The 15005-nt window shown below is 37.3% G+C and overlaps 1 protein-coding gene across 1 annotated transcript; it reads left to right on the top strand.

Annotated features, from left to right (window-relative positions):
• Window positions 1–2805: 2805 nt before the first annotated feature.
• LOC138340463 (uncharacterized) lies at window positions 2806–6902 on the top strand. The gene is made up of 7 exons (XM_069292188.1): window positions 2806–2976; window positions 3292–3520; window positions 3815–3898; window positions 4043–4280; window positions 5744–5975; window positions 6153–6574; window positions 6689–6902. Exons 1-7 carry the CDS (start codon window positions 2806–2808, stop codon window positions 6900–6902), a joined length of 1590 nt encoding a protein of 529 aa, XP_069148289.1.
• The last annotated feature ends 8103 nt before the right edge of the window (window positions 6903–15005 follow it).

Below are 15005 nucleotides of genomic sequence, written 5' to 3'. Positions count from 1 at the left end.
GAATTTTATTGTTTATTGTGATGCATCTTTATAATGACCTGTTTAGTTGTTTCGAGCAGTACAATCATTTGTGATAATAACTGACTGTGTCGACGGATCACACGATGAACCGTCATGGTCACGACGAACCATTGAGTGTCTTCGTGCCAAAACACTTAAACTCTGAAATTTAGGTACGGGGAATAAATTCTGTGAACTTCGCGACGAAATTGCAGCACGGACCGTCGTAGATACGACGGGCCGTCACAAACCTTTTTACTGAAGTTTAGTCTCTGAACTCTGTGCCGATCCTGCAGGACACACCGCCGCAGGCACGACAGTTCGTCACAAGCTGCGTAACCTCGACTGGGTCGGATTTCTGCTAAAAGTTGAAGGGGTGTTTTGGACTATTTATGACAAACTGTATAAAGTTAGTGGGTAAGTTTAATAACTTATTTACCTGGGGGTTTAAGGACATAACCTTAAAATAAATTATGGGTTACTTTTATCATATGAAATTATATGATAATTAGGGTAAAAGAAGAAAGAAAGAGACAGAAAGAGAGGGAGAACGAGCGAGAAAAAGAGAGAAACGAAGAGGAAAGCAAAGGCATTGAGAAGTAGCTTACTTGATCATTATTCTTCGGTGGAGGTAGGTTATTGTTTATGCTATTTCATAGTAAACTCTAAATAGCGATTGATATGTATTGGGTGGTATTGTAAAGTCTTCTATATGCTTAATTGTGTTGTTGCATGTTGTGATTATGTAAATGGTTATGGACTATAATGATGATATTGTGGAATCTTAAAAACCTTAAATCCACTCTATTAATGATGATGCCCTTATATAAAAGAAGGCTTGATGAACTAAAAGAATGAAGTTAATGGATCGGGTGTCACGAACCGACACGTAGTATTAGGGGATCGGGTGTCACAAACCGACACGCAGTATTAGGGGATTGGGTGTCACGAACCGACATGTAGTATTAGGGGATCGGGTGTCACGAACCGACACGTAGTATTAGGGGATCGGGTGTCATGCACCGACACGTAGTAATAGGGGATCGGGTGTCACGAACCGATACGTAGTATTAGGGGATCGGAGTGTCACGTTCCGACACGAGAGTAATAAAGAGGATGAATCTTGAATTATGGTAATATAATCAAACTTAAAGAACCTTTTTCCAAATGAGTATGGTGTTGAGGCTTGAGTCCTCATAGGGGTGCTTGGTGTTGTTTCCAATGGTTCTTGTACTTGTTGTTGCCACCTGTTGAGTATTGTAGTAGATTTTATATTATTACACAATGTATGTTGCTTTCTATTTTGAGTTGGCAGATGATACCTACTCAGTACGTGTTCCTTGTACTGACCCCTACCTGTATTTTTCTCTTTATTATTTGTGGAGTGCAGAAAACGTACCATCGACTTCGACTCGTCCGCAACTCTAGCCAGTCTTCAGTATATCAGAATTCAGGGGAGCTACTGTTTCTAGCTCGGACTGGACTCTCTCCTTCACATCTTGATGTCTTCAAGTTTGGACATGGACCATTTCTTTTACTTATTTTAGCTTCTTAAATACTCTTAGAATTTGAAATTTGAGGATAAATGTTCTTGGTGTGATGACTTCCAGGTTTTAGGATAATAGTTGATAAACTTTTAGAAGCTTATGTACTGGTTATATTAATAAGATTTTGAGTCTTCCGCTTTATATTTTGTTCATTATGCTTGAAATAGTGGTAAATGTTGGGGCTTAGATTTGTTGGTTCACTCACATAGTAGGATAAGTGTGGGTGCCACTCGCGGCTCGTTTTGGGTCGTGACAAACTTGGTATCAGAGCATTAAATTCGTTCGTCTCATCACACAAGAACGAGTCTAGTAGAGTCTTGAGGAACGGTAGGGGGACGCCCTTATTTTTCTTTGAGAGGCTATAGGACTTTAGGAAAATTCCATTCTTTCTTTCTTTTGTGCTATTACTTGGATCCAATTGGTATTTAGGTGATACAAATTGGTATTTTACATCCTAACTCTATTTTGCAGATGGTTAGAACTAGAGCAAAAACTGTGCGAACACCAACACCAGCAAGACAGGGTGCGTCTGAGCCAGCCGCTGGGGCTGTAGCTCGAGGAGGAGCAGTGGCAAGAGTCCGTGGTAGAGGTCGCGGGAGGACGTCCTCTAGAGGTAGAGGACAGACACCTGGTCCAGCTAGTACTATGGCGGTGACTCCTCCACCGACTGATAAGGTAGTAAGAGAGGGTGTGGAAGGGGAAAATGAGCAAGTGCAAGATGAGGAATTACCACCCCAACCTACCCAGAGATGATTAACCAGGTTCTTACTTATCTTACCAGGTTATCTGATCAAGGCCAGACACCACCAGTGTTTTCTGCACCAGCACCTCAGGTTCCGGGAGTACAACATGCAGCTTTTGTGGCTCCCCATATGGATGCCTCATTGGAAATAGGCACGTTTCCTCGATTGACTTCAGGGCCTATAATGATGAGTGATCAGCATGAACTTTTCACTAAGTTCTTAAAATTGAAAGCTCCACTCTTCAAGGGTGTTGAATCTGAAGATGCCTATGATTTTCTAGTTGATTGTCATGAGCTACTACACAGATGGACATAGTAGAACGATTAGGTTTTGAGTTTGTCACCTATCAGTTTCAGGGAAATGCCAAAATGTGGTGGCGATCGTATGTTTAGTGTCAACAAGAACAGGCACCACCTATGACTAGGGCATCATTATCTAGCTTGTTTATGGAGAAGTATATACCCCGGACTTTGAGGGGTAGGAGGAGGGATGAGTTACTGAGCCTAGAGTAAGGAATGATGTTGGTTACTGCTTATGAGGCTAAGTTTCGTGCATTATCCAATTATGCCACCCAACTTTGCTTCAGTCCACAAGAGCGGATTCGTTTTTTTGTGATGGGATTGAGGTCAGATTGGCATATTCCAGCCTTACAGGTAGCTGCTGCAGCAAAATCCTTTCAAGAGGTGGTACATTTTGTGATAGAAATGGAGGGGGTGAAGCCACACGACTTCACCATGGCATCGACGTCTAAGAAGTTTCGTAAGAGAGGTGAGTTTAGTAGTTCTTACTCCAGAGGGCAGAGTTCAAGATGTTATCCAGCCCGACCTATTCAGTCTTCATGGCGGGCTGTAGCTGGGGGTCCACCGTAGATCGGTTTACATTTCTATGAGTTTGGAGTTTATCCCCAGACTCCGTCATTCTCATAGAGTCCTATGCTTGACTCCAGAGAGTGTTATGGATGTGGAGAGACTGGACATATTCAGAGGTTTTGTTCAAAACAGAGTTACAGACCCCCAATAGTTAGAGGTAGAGGTGGTCTTAAGAGAGGCCGTCATTCTGGAGGACATGGTGGACATGGTAATGGTGGTCACCAAACTTACCGGGGTGGCGAGCAAGCCGGAGCTACTGCAGCACAACATGGTAGGGGCAATAGACAGACAGGTGATAAGGCCCATTGTTATGCTTCCCCCAGGAGGCCTAAAGCAGAGACATCTGATGTTGTTATCACTGGTAATCTTTTGGTTTGTGATTGCATAGCTTCTGTATTATTTGATCCTGGATCCACATTTTCATATGTATCTTCCTCATTTGCTATTGGTCTTGATTTACATTGTGACATGCTTGACATGCCTATTCGTGTTTCTACTCCGGTGGGTGAGTCTGTGATAGTTGTGAAGGTGTATAGGTCTTGTCTTGTGACTTTTGTGGGGGGCAATACTCATGTAGACTTGGTTATCCTAGAAATGGTTTATTTCGATGTAATTCTGGGTATGACTTGGCTTTCTCCATATTTTGCAATCTTAGATTGTAATGCTAAAACTGTAACGTTGGCCAATCCTGGGACAGATCCGTTAGTGTGGGAGGGTGACTACACTTTCACTCCAGTTTGTATCATCTCCTTTCTTCGTTCTAAGAGAATGGTTAGTAAAGGGTGTTTAGCTTTCTTGGAACACCTCAAGGATGATACTTCCCAAGTACCTTCGATTGAGTCAGTTTCGATAGTCTGTGAGTTTCTGGATGTGTTTCCTGCAGACCTTCCTGGTATACCACGGGATAGAGATATTTATTTCGGTATTGATCTGCAGCCGGGTATTCGCCCCATATCCATACCCCCTTATAGAATGGCTCCAGCTGAGTTAAGGGAGTTGAAGGCCCAAGTTCAAGAGTTGTTAGGGAAAGGCTTGATTAGACCAAGTGTACCCCCTTGGGGTGCTCCTATTTTGTTTGTAAAGAAGAAGGATGGATGTTTTTGGATGTGCATAGAGTACAGGCAACTGAATAAGGTAACTATTAAGAACAAGTACCCTCTTCCTCGCATTGATGATTTGTTCGATCAGTTACAGTGTGCTTGTACCTTCTCAAAAATTGATTTGAGATCTGGTTATCATCAATTGAAAATACGAGCAACGGATGTGTCAAAGACTTCTTTTCGGACCAGGTATAGGCATTATGAGTTCTTAGTAATGTCTTTCGTGCTTACTAATGCCCATGCTGCTTTCATGAGCTTGATGAACGGTATTTTGAAGCCATATCTGGATCTCTTTGTCATTGTATTCATTGATGATATACTGGTATACTCAAAGAGCAGGAAAGAACATGAGAAGCACTTGAGAATTGTATTGGAAATGTTGAGGGAGAAAAAGCTTTATGCCAAATTCTCCAAGTGTGAGTTTTGGCTAGATTAAGTGTCCTTCTTGGGGCATGTGGTTTCTAAGGATGGTGTGATGGTGGATCCTTCTACGATCGAAGCAGTGAAGAGTTGAGTAAGACCTACTAATGTTACAGAGGTAAGGATCTTTGTTGGTTAAGCTAGCTACTACCGTCGATTTGTCAAGGGATTTTCTTCTGTTGTTTCCCAATTGAAAAATTTGACTACGCAGAGTGTTCCATTTGTATGGTCGGATGAGTGTGAAGAAAGCTTTCAGAAACTCAAGACCTTGTTGACTACAGCACCAATTCTTACCCTGCCAGTGAAAGGTAAGAATTTCATTGTTTATTGTGATGCATCCTATTCCGGTTTGGGTGTAGTGCTAATGCAAGAAAAGAATGTAATTGCTTATGCCTCGAGGCAATTAAAGGTGCATGAACGTAATTATCCGACCCATGATTTGGATTTGGCTGCAGTAGTGTTTGCATTAAAGCAATGGAGACATTATCTATATGGGGTTAAGTCTGAAGTCTATACAGATCATAGTAGCTTACAGTATGTCTTTACTAAGAATGATTTCAATTTAAGATAGAGAAGGCTGATGGAACTACTGAAGGACTATGATATCACTATCTTGTATCATCCGTGAAAAGCTAATGTTGTCGAAAATGCTTTAAGTAGAAAGGCAAGGAACATGGGAAGTCTAACTCACTTGCAGGTTTCTAGACCCCATTGGCTAGAGAGGTTACGACTCTGGCGAATGACTTTATGCGGCTGGAAGTACTAGAGAAGGGAGGATTTTTGGCCTATGTGAAGGCAAGATCTTCCTTTCTTGACAAGATTAATGGAAAGCAGTTTATCGATGATAAACTGATTTGGATTCGAGATAAGGTATTACGAAGAGAGGCTAAAGAAGCAAAAATCGATGAGTAAGGCGTTTCGAGAATTAAGGGAAGGGTATGTGTACCCCGCGTTGATGATTTGATTCACACTATTCTTACAGAGGCTCACAGTTCAAGGTATTCTATATATCCTGGTGCAACCAAGATGTATCGTGACTGAAAGAAACATTTTTGGTGGAGTAGGATGAAGCGTGACATTGTTGATTTTGTTGCTCAATGCCCGAATCGTCAGCAGGTAATGTATGAACAACAGAGGCATAGAAGGACACTTCAAAGAATGCCCATTCCTGAATGGAAGTGGGAGAGAATTGCAATGGATTTCGTAGTTGGCCTTCGAAAGACATTGGGTAAGTATGACTCCATTTGGGTAATTATTGACAGAATAACTAAGTTTGCTCATTTCATTCCGGTCAAGGTGACTTACAATGCAGAGAAGTTAGCCAAACTTTATATTTCAGAAATTGTTCGATTGCATGGAGTTCCACTTTTCATCATATCAGATAGAGGTACGCAATTTACTTCTACGTTTTGGAAAACATTGCATGCTGAATTAGGTACTAGGTTGGATCTTAGTACTGCATTTCACCCTCAGACCGATGGTCAGTCTGAGCGAACGATTCAGGTTTTGGAGGATATACTTCATGCATGTGATATAGAATTTGGTGGTCATTGGGATAAGTTCTTACCCTTAGCAGAGTTCTCATACAACAATAGCTATCACTCTAGTATTGATATGGCCCCATTTGAGGCACTGTATGAGAGGAGATGTGGGTCTCCCATTGGTTGGTTTGATGCATTTGAGGTGAGGCCATGGGGTACCGATCTTTTGAGGGAATCGTTAGATAAAGTGAAATGCATTCAGGAAAAGCCTCTAGCCACTCAGAACAGGCAGAAAGAATATGCAGACCGGAAATTTAGAGACTTGGATTTTATGGAGGGTGAGCAAGTCTTGTTGAAGGTTTCGCCCATGAAAGGGGTGATGCAGTTTGGTAAGCGAGGTAATCTTAGTCTGAGGTAAATTGGTCCATTTGAAGTTTTGAAGCGCGTGGGGGAGGTGTCTTATGAATTGGCATTGCCTCCAAGACTCTCAGGAGTGCACCTGGTATTTCATGTGTCTATGCTGAAAAGATACCATCGAGATAGAAACTACATTATTCATTGGGACTCAGTTCTTCTTGATGAGAATTTGTCTTATGAGGAGGAGCCTGTTGCTATTTTAGATAGAGAAGTCCGCAAGTTGAGATCAAGGGTGATTGCATCCATCAAGGTTCAATGGAAGAATTGGCCAGTTGAAAAGTCCACTTGGGAGAAGGAGGCTGATATGCAAGAAAGATATCCATAGCTTTTTACAGATTCAGGTACTCTTTCTCGCCCTTGTTTTTCTTCTTGTGATCGTTCGAGGATGAACGATGGGTAAATTGGTATCTATTGTAACGACCTGTTTATTCTTTTCGAGCAGTAGAATCATTTGTGATAATAATTGACTGTGTTGACGGATCACACGACGGACCGTCATGGTCACGATCGACCGTCGTGTGTCTTCGTGCCAAAACACCTAAACTCTGAAATTTGGGTACGGGGAATAAATTCTGTGAACTTCGCGACGAAATTGCAGCACGGACCGTCATAGATACGACGGGCCGTCACAAACCTTTTTACTGAAATTGAGTCTCTGAACTCTGTGACGACCCTGCAGGACGGACCATCGCAGGCACGACGGGCCGTCACGAGCTGCGTAACCTTGACTGGGTCGGATTTCTGCTAAAAGTTTTAAGGGGTGTTTTGGACTATTTATGACAAACTGTATGAAATTAGTGGGTAAGTTTAATAACTTATTTACTTGGGGTTAAAGGAGATAACCTTAAAATAAATTATGGGTTAATTTTATCATATGAAATTATATAATAATTAGGGTAAAAGAAGAAAGAAAGAGACAGAAAGAGAGGGAGAACGAGCAAGAAAAAGAGAGAAGCGAAGAGGAAAGCAAAGGCATTAAGAAGTATCTTACTTGATCACTATTCTTCGGTGGAGGTAGGTTATGGTTTATGCTATTTCATAGTAAACTCTAAATAGCGATTGATATGTATTGGGTGGTATTGTAAAGTCTTCTATATGCTTAATTGTGTTGTTGCATGTTGTAATTATGTAAATGGTGATGGACTATAATGATGATATTGTCGAATCTTAAAAACCTTAAATCCACTCTATTAATGATGATGCCTTGATATAAAAGAATGCTTGATGAACTAAAAGAATGAGGTTAATGGATCGGCTGTCACGAACCGACACGTAGTATTAGGGGATCGGGTGTCACGAAACGACACGTAGTATTAGGGGATCGGGTGTCATGAACCAACACATAGTATTAGGGGATCGGGTGTCACGAACGAACACGTAGTATTAGGGGATCGGGTGTCACGAACTAACACGTAGTATTAGGGGATCAGGTTTCACGAACCGACACGTAGTATTAGGGGATCGGAGTGTCACGTTCCGACACGAGAGGAATAAAGAGGATGAATCTTTAATTATGGTAATATACTCAAACTTAAAGAACCTTTTTCCCAAATGAGTATGGTGTGGAGGCTTGAGTCCTCATAGGTGTGCTTAGTGTTGTTGCCAATGGTTCATGTACTTGTTGTTGCCACCTGTTGAGTATTGTAGTTTATTTTATATTATTACTTAATGTATATTGCTTTCTATTTTGAGTTGGTCAACGATACCTACTCAGTACGTGTTCCTTGTATTGACCCCTACTTGTAATTTTCTCTTTGTTATTTGTGGAGTGCAGCAAACGTACCATCAACTTCGACTCGTCCGCAACTCTAGCAAGTCTTCAGTATATAAGAATTCAGGGTGAGCTACTGTTTCTAGCTCGAATTGGACTCTCTCCTTCACGTCTTAATGTCTTGAAGTTCGGACATGGACCATCTCTTTTACTTATTTTTAGCTTCTTAAATACTCTTAGAATTAGAAATTTGAGGATAGATGTTCTTGGTGTGATGACTTCCAGGTTTTTGGAATAATAGTTGATAAACTTGTAGAAGCTTATGTACTGGTTATATTAATAAGATTTTGAGTCTTCCGCTTTATATTTTGTCCATTATGATTTAAATGGGGGTAAATGTTGGGGTTTATATTTGTTGGTTCGCTCACATAGTAGGATAAGTGTGGGTGCCACTCGCGGTTCGTTTTCGGTCGTGACAATCTTATTGTGGTTTAGGTGGGGTGTTAATGCATGAGAAGAATGTAATTGTTTATGCTTTGAGGTTATTAAAAGTGCATGAACGTAACTATCTGACCCATGATCTGGAGTTGGCTACAGTTGTATTTGCATTAAAGCAATGAAGACATTATCTATATGGGGTCAAGTGTGAAGTTTATACAGATAATCGTAGTTAACAGTATGTCTTTACTCAGAAAGATTAGAATTTGAGGCAGAGGAGGTGGATGGAACTATTGAAAGACTATGATATTACTATTATGTATCACCCAGGAAAAGCTAATGTTGTGGCAGATGCTTTAAGTAGAAAAGTAGGGAGCATGGTTAGTTTAGCCCACTTATAGGTTTCTAGACGCCCATTATCTAGAGAGGTTCAGACTTTGGCCAATGACTTTATGAGGCTGGAAGTACTAGAGAATGGAGGATTTTTGGCCTTTGTGGAGGCAAGATCTTCTTTTCTTGAAAAGATTAAGGGAAATCAGTTTGGTGATGAGAAACTAAGTTGAATTCGAGATATGGTATTGCGAGAAGAGACTAAAGAGGCTGTAATTGATGAAGAATGAGTCTTGAGGATTAAAGGAAGGGTATGTGTGCCCCGAGTGGATTATTTGAATCACACTATTCTTATCGAGTCTCATAGTTCAAGGTATTCTATACATCCTGGTGCAACCAAGATGTATCGTGATCTAAAGCAACATTTTTGGTGGAGTAGAATGAAGTGTGATATTGTTGATTTGTTACCCAATGTTCGAATTGTCAGCAGGTAAAGTATGAACACCAGAGGCCAGGAGGGACACTTCAGAGATTGCCCATTCCTGAATGGAAGTGGGAAAAAATTGCAATGGATTTCGTAGTAAGTCTTTCAAAGATATTGGGTAAGTTTGATTCTATTTGGGTAATTGTTGATAGGTTAACTAAGTCTGCTCACTTCATTCCGGTAAAGATGACTTACAATGTCGAGAAGTTAGCAAAACTCTATGTCTCTGAGATTGTTCGTTTGCATGGAGTTCAACTTTCTATAATATCAGATAGAGGTACGCAATTTACTTCTAAGTTTTGGAGGACATTACATGATGAATTAGGTACTAGACTAGATCTTTGTACTGTATTTCACCCTCAGACCGATGGGCAGTCAGAGCGAACAATTCAAGCACTGGAAGATAGGCTTCGTGCGTGTGTGATAGATTTTGGTGGTCATTGGGATCAATTCCTACCCTTAGCAAAGTTTTCGTACAACAATAGCTATCATTTGAGTATTGATATGGCCCCATTTGAGGCATTGTATGGGAGGACATGTAGGTCCCCCATTGGTTGGTTTGATGCATTTGAGGTTAGACTTTGGGGGTACTAATATTCTGAGGATTCATTAGAGAAAGTGAAATTTATTCAAGAAAATCTTTTAGCAGCTCAGAGTAGGCAAAAGGAATATGCAGATCGAAAGGTTAGAGACTTGGATTTTATGGAGGGTGAAAAAGTCTTGTTGAAGGTTTCACCCATGAAAGGTGTGATGCAATTTTGTAAGAGGTTAGCTAAGTCCGAGGTATATTGGACCATTTGAAGAACTTAAGCGCGTGGGGGAGGTGGCCTATGAATTAGCGTTGCCTTCAGGAACTATCAGGAGTGCACCCGGAATTTCATGTGTCTATGCTGAAAAAATACCATGGTGATGGAAACTAAATTATTCGTTAGGATTCAGTTCTTCTTGATGAGAATCTGTGTTATGAGGGGGAAGCTGTTGCTATTTTAGATAGGGAGGTCCGCAAGATGAGATTAAAGGGGATTGCATCTATTAAGGTTCAGTGGAAGAATCGGTCAGTTGAAGAGTCCACTTGAGAGAATGAGGTTGATATGCGAGAAAGATATCCACATCTTTTTACAGATTCAGGTACTCTTTCTCGCCCTCACCTTTCTTTTTGATCGTTCGAGGACGAACGATGGGTAAATTGGTATCTATAGTAACGACTCTTTTGGTCGTTTTGAGTACTAGAACTTTTTATTTCATAAATATTTTTCCGATAGATTTTAAATGGGTGTTTTGGAATAATAATATTTATAACTATGAAATTAATGGGGTAGTTTTACTAATTTATTTAGTTAGTGGTTAAGAAAATAATATTAAAATAAATAGTGGGTCACTTTTACCACTTTTATAATTAATTACATAATTATTTAGGGTAAAAATAAAATAAAATAAAATAATAACCTGCAGAAAAAAAAAAGAAAAATAGATAAAAAAGGGGAGAAGGAAAAATAGAACTAGCGAAATTTTCTGGCGGCGTCTACTAGTTAAGACTGACATCAAGGTAAATGTTATTTCCAAATTGACTTAATTAATTGGTTGTTTAGAATTACAATTAGGCGTATTCACGAGTGAAGGAGACGTTGGGTTGTTAAGGTAGTATTATAAGTTAATAGTAATATTATTATATTGTTGATTGGACAGAAAATAAAGATACATATGTACTAGTATTATATTGATTAAAAAGAGATGTAGATTGATAAAGGGAAAACCATTGTTGCCTGTAAAACAATAGAAGTTAATTACTTAAGTAATTATAATAAAAAAATGAAGATGAGGAAAGCATCGAGAAGCATAAGTTAATTTACATGTTTTTGTGTGTAGGGAAATTATGGATAAAAAATTAATAACATTATTTATACTAATAAAGTGAAAGTGGGAAAAACTTTAATAGCCATTAATGATCACTGATGGAGGCATATTATAATTATATAATTATTATAATGTTAGGGGGGTAAGAAAATTAAGGTGTGACATTTATATGAAAGTGTATATATTAATATAACAATATTAGTATGTATGTACATATGTTAATATGGGAACTGAATGTGCATATTTAACGTGAGGACTGCCATTGGTTTCGACACCAGTGGCTTTAGGATGGGATATTATAACTTATTATTATTATTATTTAATAACTAAAGTTTGATATATTGAGAGAGGTGATAAATTTAGGTGTATTAAATTATTTTAAACATCATTCAAAGTTATGATAATTGGGGAATGGAAATTTTTTTCTTAGGTTTGAATTTTAGGAAATTGATTACATAATTAGGTGAATTTATGGGTATAGGCTAGACACAGATTAATCGAAGTGTTTATTGACTTGTGAAATTACACCTTATATATATATATTTGATAAATTGAGAAGAATCATAGGCATTGAGGAAAGCAAAGACATTGGAGAGGTAGCTTGCTTGATTTCGGTTCTTCGGTGGAGGTAAGTTATGGTTTATTTCTATGTGATAGATAAACTCTAAATAGCGATTGATATGTATTGAGTGATATTGTAAAGTCTCCTATGTACTTGATTGTTTAGTTGTATGTTTTGATTGTGTGGTTTGTGGTTGGACTAAAATTATAAGACTGTTGAATTTCTAATCTTGAACCCTCTCTATTAAAATAATTTCTTGAATAAAGAAGGCTTGATGAAACAAAATAATGAGATAATTGGATCGGAGTGTCACATTCCGACACGATATTATGGGATCAGAGTGTCACTTTCCGACACAATAACATTTAAGGAAAGGAATCTTAAAGTAACAAAATATACTTAATCTCCAAGAATCTGTTTTCCAAATGAGTATGGTGTGGAGGCATGAGTCCTCATGGGTGTGCTTGATGTTATGATTGCTGGTGTGCCTATTATGGTGTTTTTGTCAAGAGTTCATGTGTTTGTTGTTTGCCACCTGTTAAGTATTGTAGTTGATTTTATATTATTATTCAATATATATTTATTCCTATTTTGAGTTGACCGATGATTCCTACTCAGTACGTGTTCCTTGAACTGATCCCTACTTGTATTTTCTTCTTTGTTCTTTGTGGAGTTTAGCAAGTGTACCATCGACTTCAACTCGCCCTCTGCTCTAGTGAGTCTCCAGCACATCAGGGTTCAGGGTGAGCTATTATTTCTAGCTCGTGGTGGATTCTCTCATTCACCTATTGATGTCTTTGAAATTAGGACATGGACCATCTTTTTACTTATTTTGGTTTCTTAAATACTGTTAGACTTGGTAATTTGAGGATAGATGTTCTTGATGTGATGACTTCCAAATTTTGGGGGTAATAAGTGTTAAACTTTAGAAGCTTATTTAATTGGTTACATGAATAAGTTTTGGATCTTCCGAATTATTTTTCTTATTCATATTTGAACTACTGGTAAATGTTGGGGTTTATAATTGTTGGTTCGCTTACCTAGTAGGTTAAGTGTGGGTGCCACTCATGACTCGTTTTGGGTCGTGACAATGGCACGTGAAAAATATATTATAGCAATAATTTTTTTAATATTTTATCAATGTGTACAATCAGAAATTATTTTTATAGTCATTTAAATAACATTAAAAAGTATAAACGATAAATATGTATAAGTAGAAGTGAGTTTGTAAGTCTTTATGAATGATAATAAAGTAATGTTAATTTTATAGGTAGAAGTAGATACATGTTATACTCTACAATAATTTTAATTCTTTTAAATAAGATATCTTGATGTTCAAGATATCTGATTTGAGTTTCATTTTCTTATTTTATATTCACTTACTACTTTTTCTTTTAAAACTATACATCAATTTAAAATGACAAATATTCCATACCCTTTTCATTTTGATTTGAATATATTATTTCAAATTGGTGTGAATATTGAGAAAATAAACTAACTTTTAAATCTTGTATTGATAAATGAATGATATGTGAAATGTAACAAAATGCTCTTTATTCTTGTGATTTTATAAATGACATATGAAAAGTATCAACTAAGAGCGGCCAAAAATAAAGAATATACACTAAATATTTTAAACTGACCTAAAAAAGGTAAGACAAAGAAATTAAAATAAAAGAAGTACTAAATAAAAGTCCATCCCATTCAATAATAAACATATTCAAAGGTAAAAATTGAAATCATAAATATAACAAACATAATATTAGATATGTAAATCAAAACTCTATATGTACACAATTAATTCTTTGAATTTTAAATAAAGGTAAAAGTATCTACTCATTGGATCTAGATGGCGCTTCATTGAAATCAGACGAATTGTTTTCATGAACTCTTAAAGGAGAAAGGGACAATCCAATAGTGTGATACGGAAATTTTGTATCATACTCCATAAGTTTGTTCGCTACTCTTTCAACTTCTTCATCTGCAGCTTCCAAGAGATCACTTATCTTATTAAGGTCAGAAAAACTGAGTTGTTCATATGGAAGTTCTTTCCTTAATCCTTGGAGAGATCCATGTTTGTTTTGTTGTTTTAGTGAATTCTCCACCATGTTTAGTTCAATGTTGATCTCATCAACATTGACAATTTGATGAGCTAAAATAGTGGGATTAGGAGCATCAAAGTCGGGTTGACAATTTTCTCCAAGAAACATATCCAACATTAACTCAGCGGAAGGATGTGAACATGAATATACTTTGTTGCTAGCTCAATATATCACAACAACAACATAAGCACCACATAAAGTACATCATTCACTTGCCTTTTTAAATAGGCCAATACGTCTTTTTGACAATGTTACTTGTCTATTTTTTGAATTTTGTATCCTTGCAATTACAGTTCTTTTGCGACCAATACCTATTTTGATGGCTAAATTTCTAAATTGAAAACTTAGGAAATATGATGTTAGGTTTCTGTTCTAACGAACTATTTATAGCGAGAAGATCATCATATTTTTGATAATGATGAACTCAAACAACAAAAAACGTAAAAATATTTATGAGGATTTTCTTATGAGGAAGGATTTTAACCAAGATCATTATATTTGTTAAATTTCTTTTTATGTTTATTTGTATCACTGTCAATCTATAACATTAGTAATTACAAGTTACATATTTTCCTAATTAGACTGATGTAATTGAACAATGTAAGAAGTTTTTATTATCTCATTCTTTTGTGACATATATTTTCGTAAATTGATATTTAAATTGATTAAATTTTATTGGGTAAAATTTTGTTATTGTATTTATAGATTTTCTAAATTTTCTCTTGTTCAAACATGTATAATTCCTAATATAGTCATGCATAATAAAAGATCTTCCACTTTTAGCATTGACAATACGAATATATTTATAATCTTACTCATATTCATGTACAAAATAATTTAAGCATTTCAATTTAAAAATTATTCATTTGTGCATGTTCTAGAGAATTTTTGTACACTTGTAAAATATACTCGTAACTCATGAAAAATAAAATAATATTGTAACTGTA

This window comes from Solanum lycopersicum, chromosome 12 (assembly GCF_036512215.1).
Source record: "Solanum lycopersicum chromosome 12, SLM_r2.1".
NCBI classification, from domain to species: Eukaryota; Viridiplantae; Streptophyta; class Magnoliopsida; order Solanales; family Solanaceae; genus Solanum; species Solanum lycopersicum.
Note: the sequence above shows the minus strand (reverse complement) of the source record. Positions and strands in the feature narration are given on the sequence as shown.

What these genes read in the sequence shown, in the direction of transcription:
- LOC138340463 (XM_069292188.1), top strand. Translation starts at nt 2,806, where the DNA reads ATGATGTTGGTTACTGCTTATGAGGCTAAGTTTCGTGCATTATCCAAT. An exon ending in CTACACTTTCACTCCAGTTT is followed by an intron (nt 3,899 to 4,042) that starts GTATCATCTCCT and finishes TGTTTCCTGCAG; the next exon opens with ACCTTCCTGGTATACCACGG. An exon ending in CGAGGTAATCTTAGTCTGAG is followed by an intron (nt 6,575 to 6,688) that starts GTAAATTGGTCC and finishes TATGCTGAAAAG; the next exon opens with ATACCATCGAGATAGAAACT.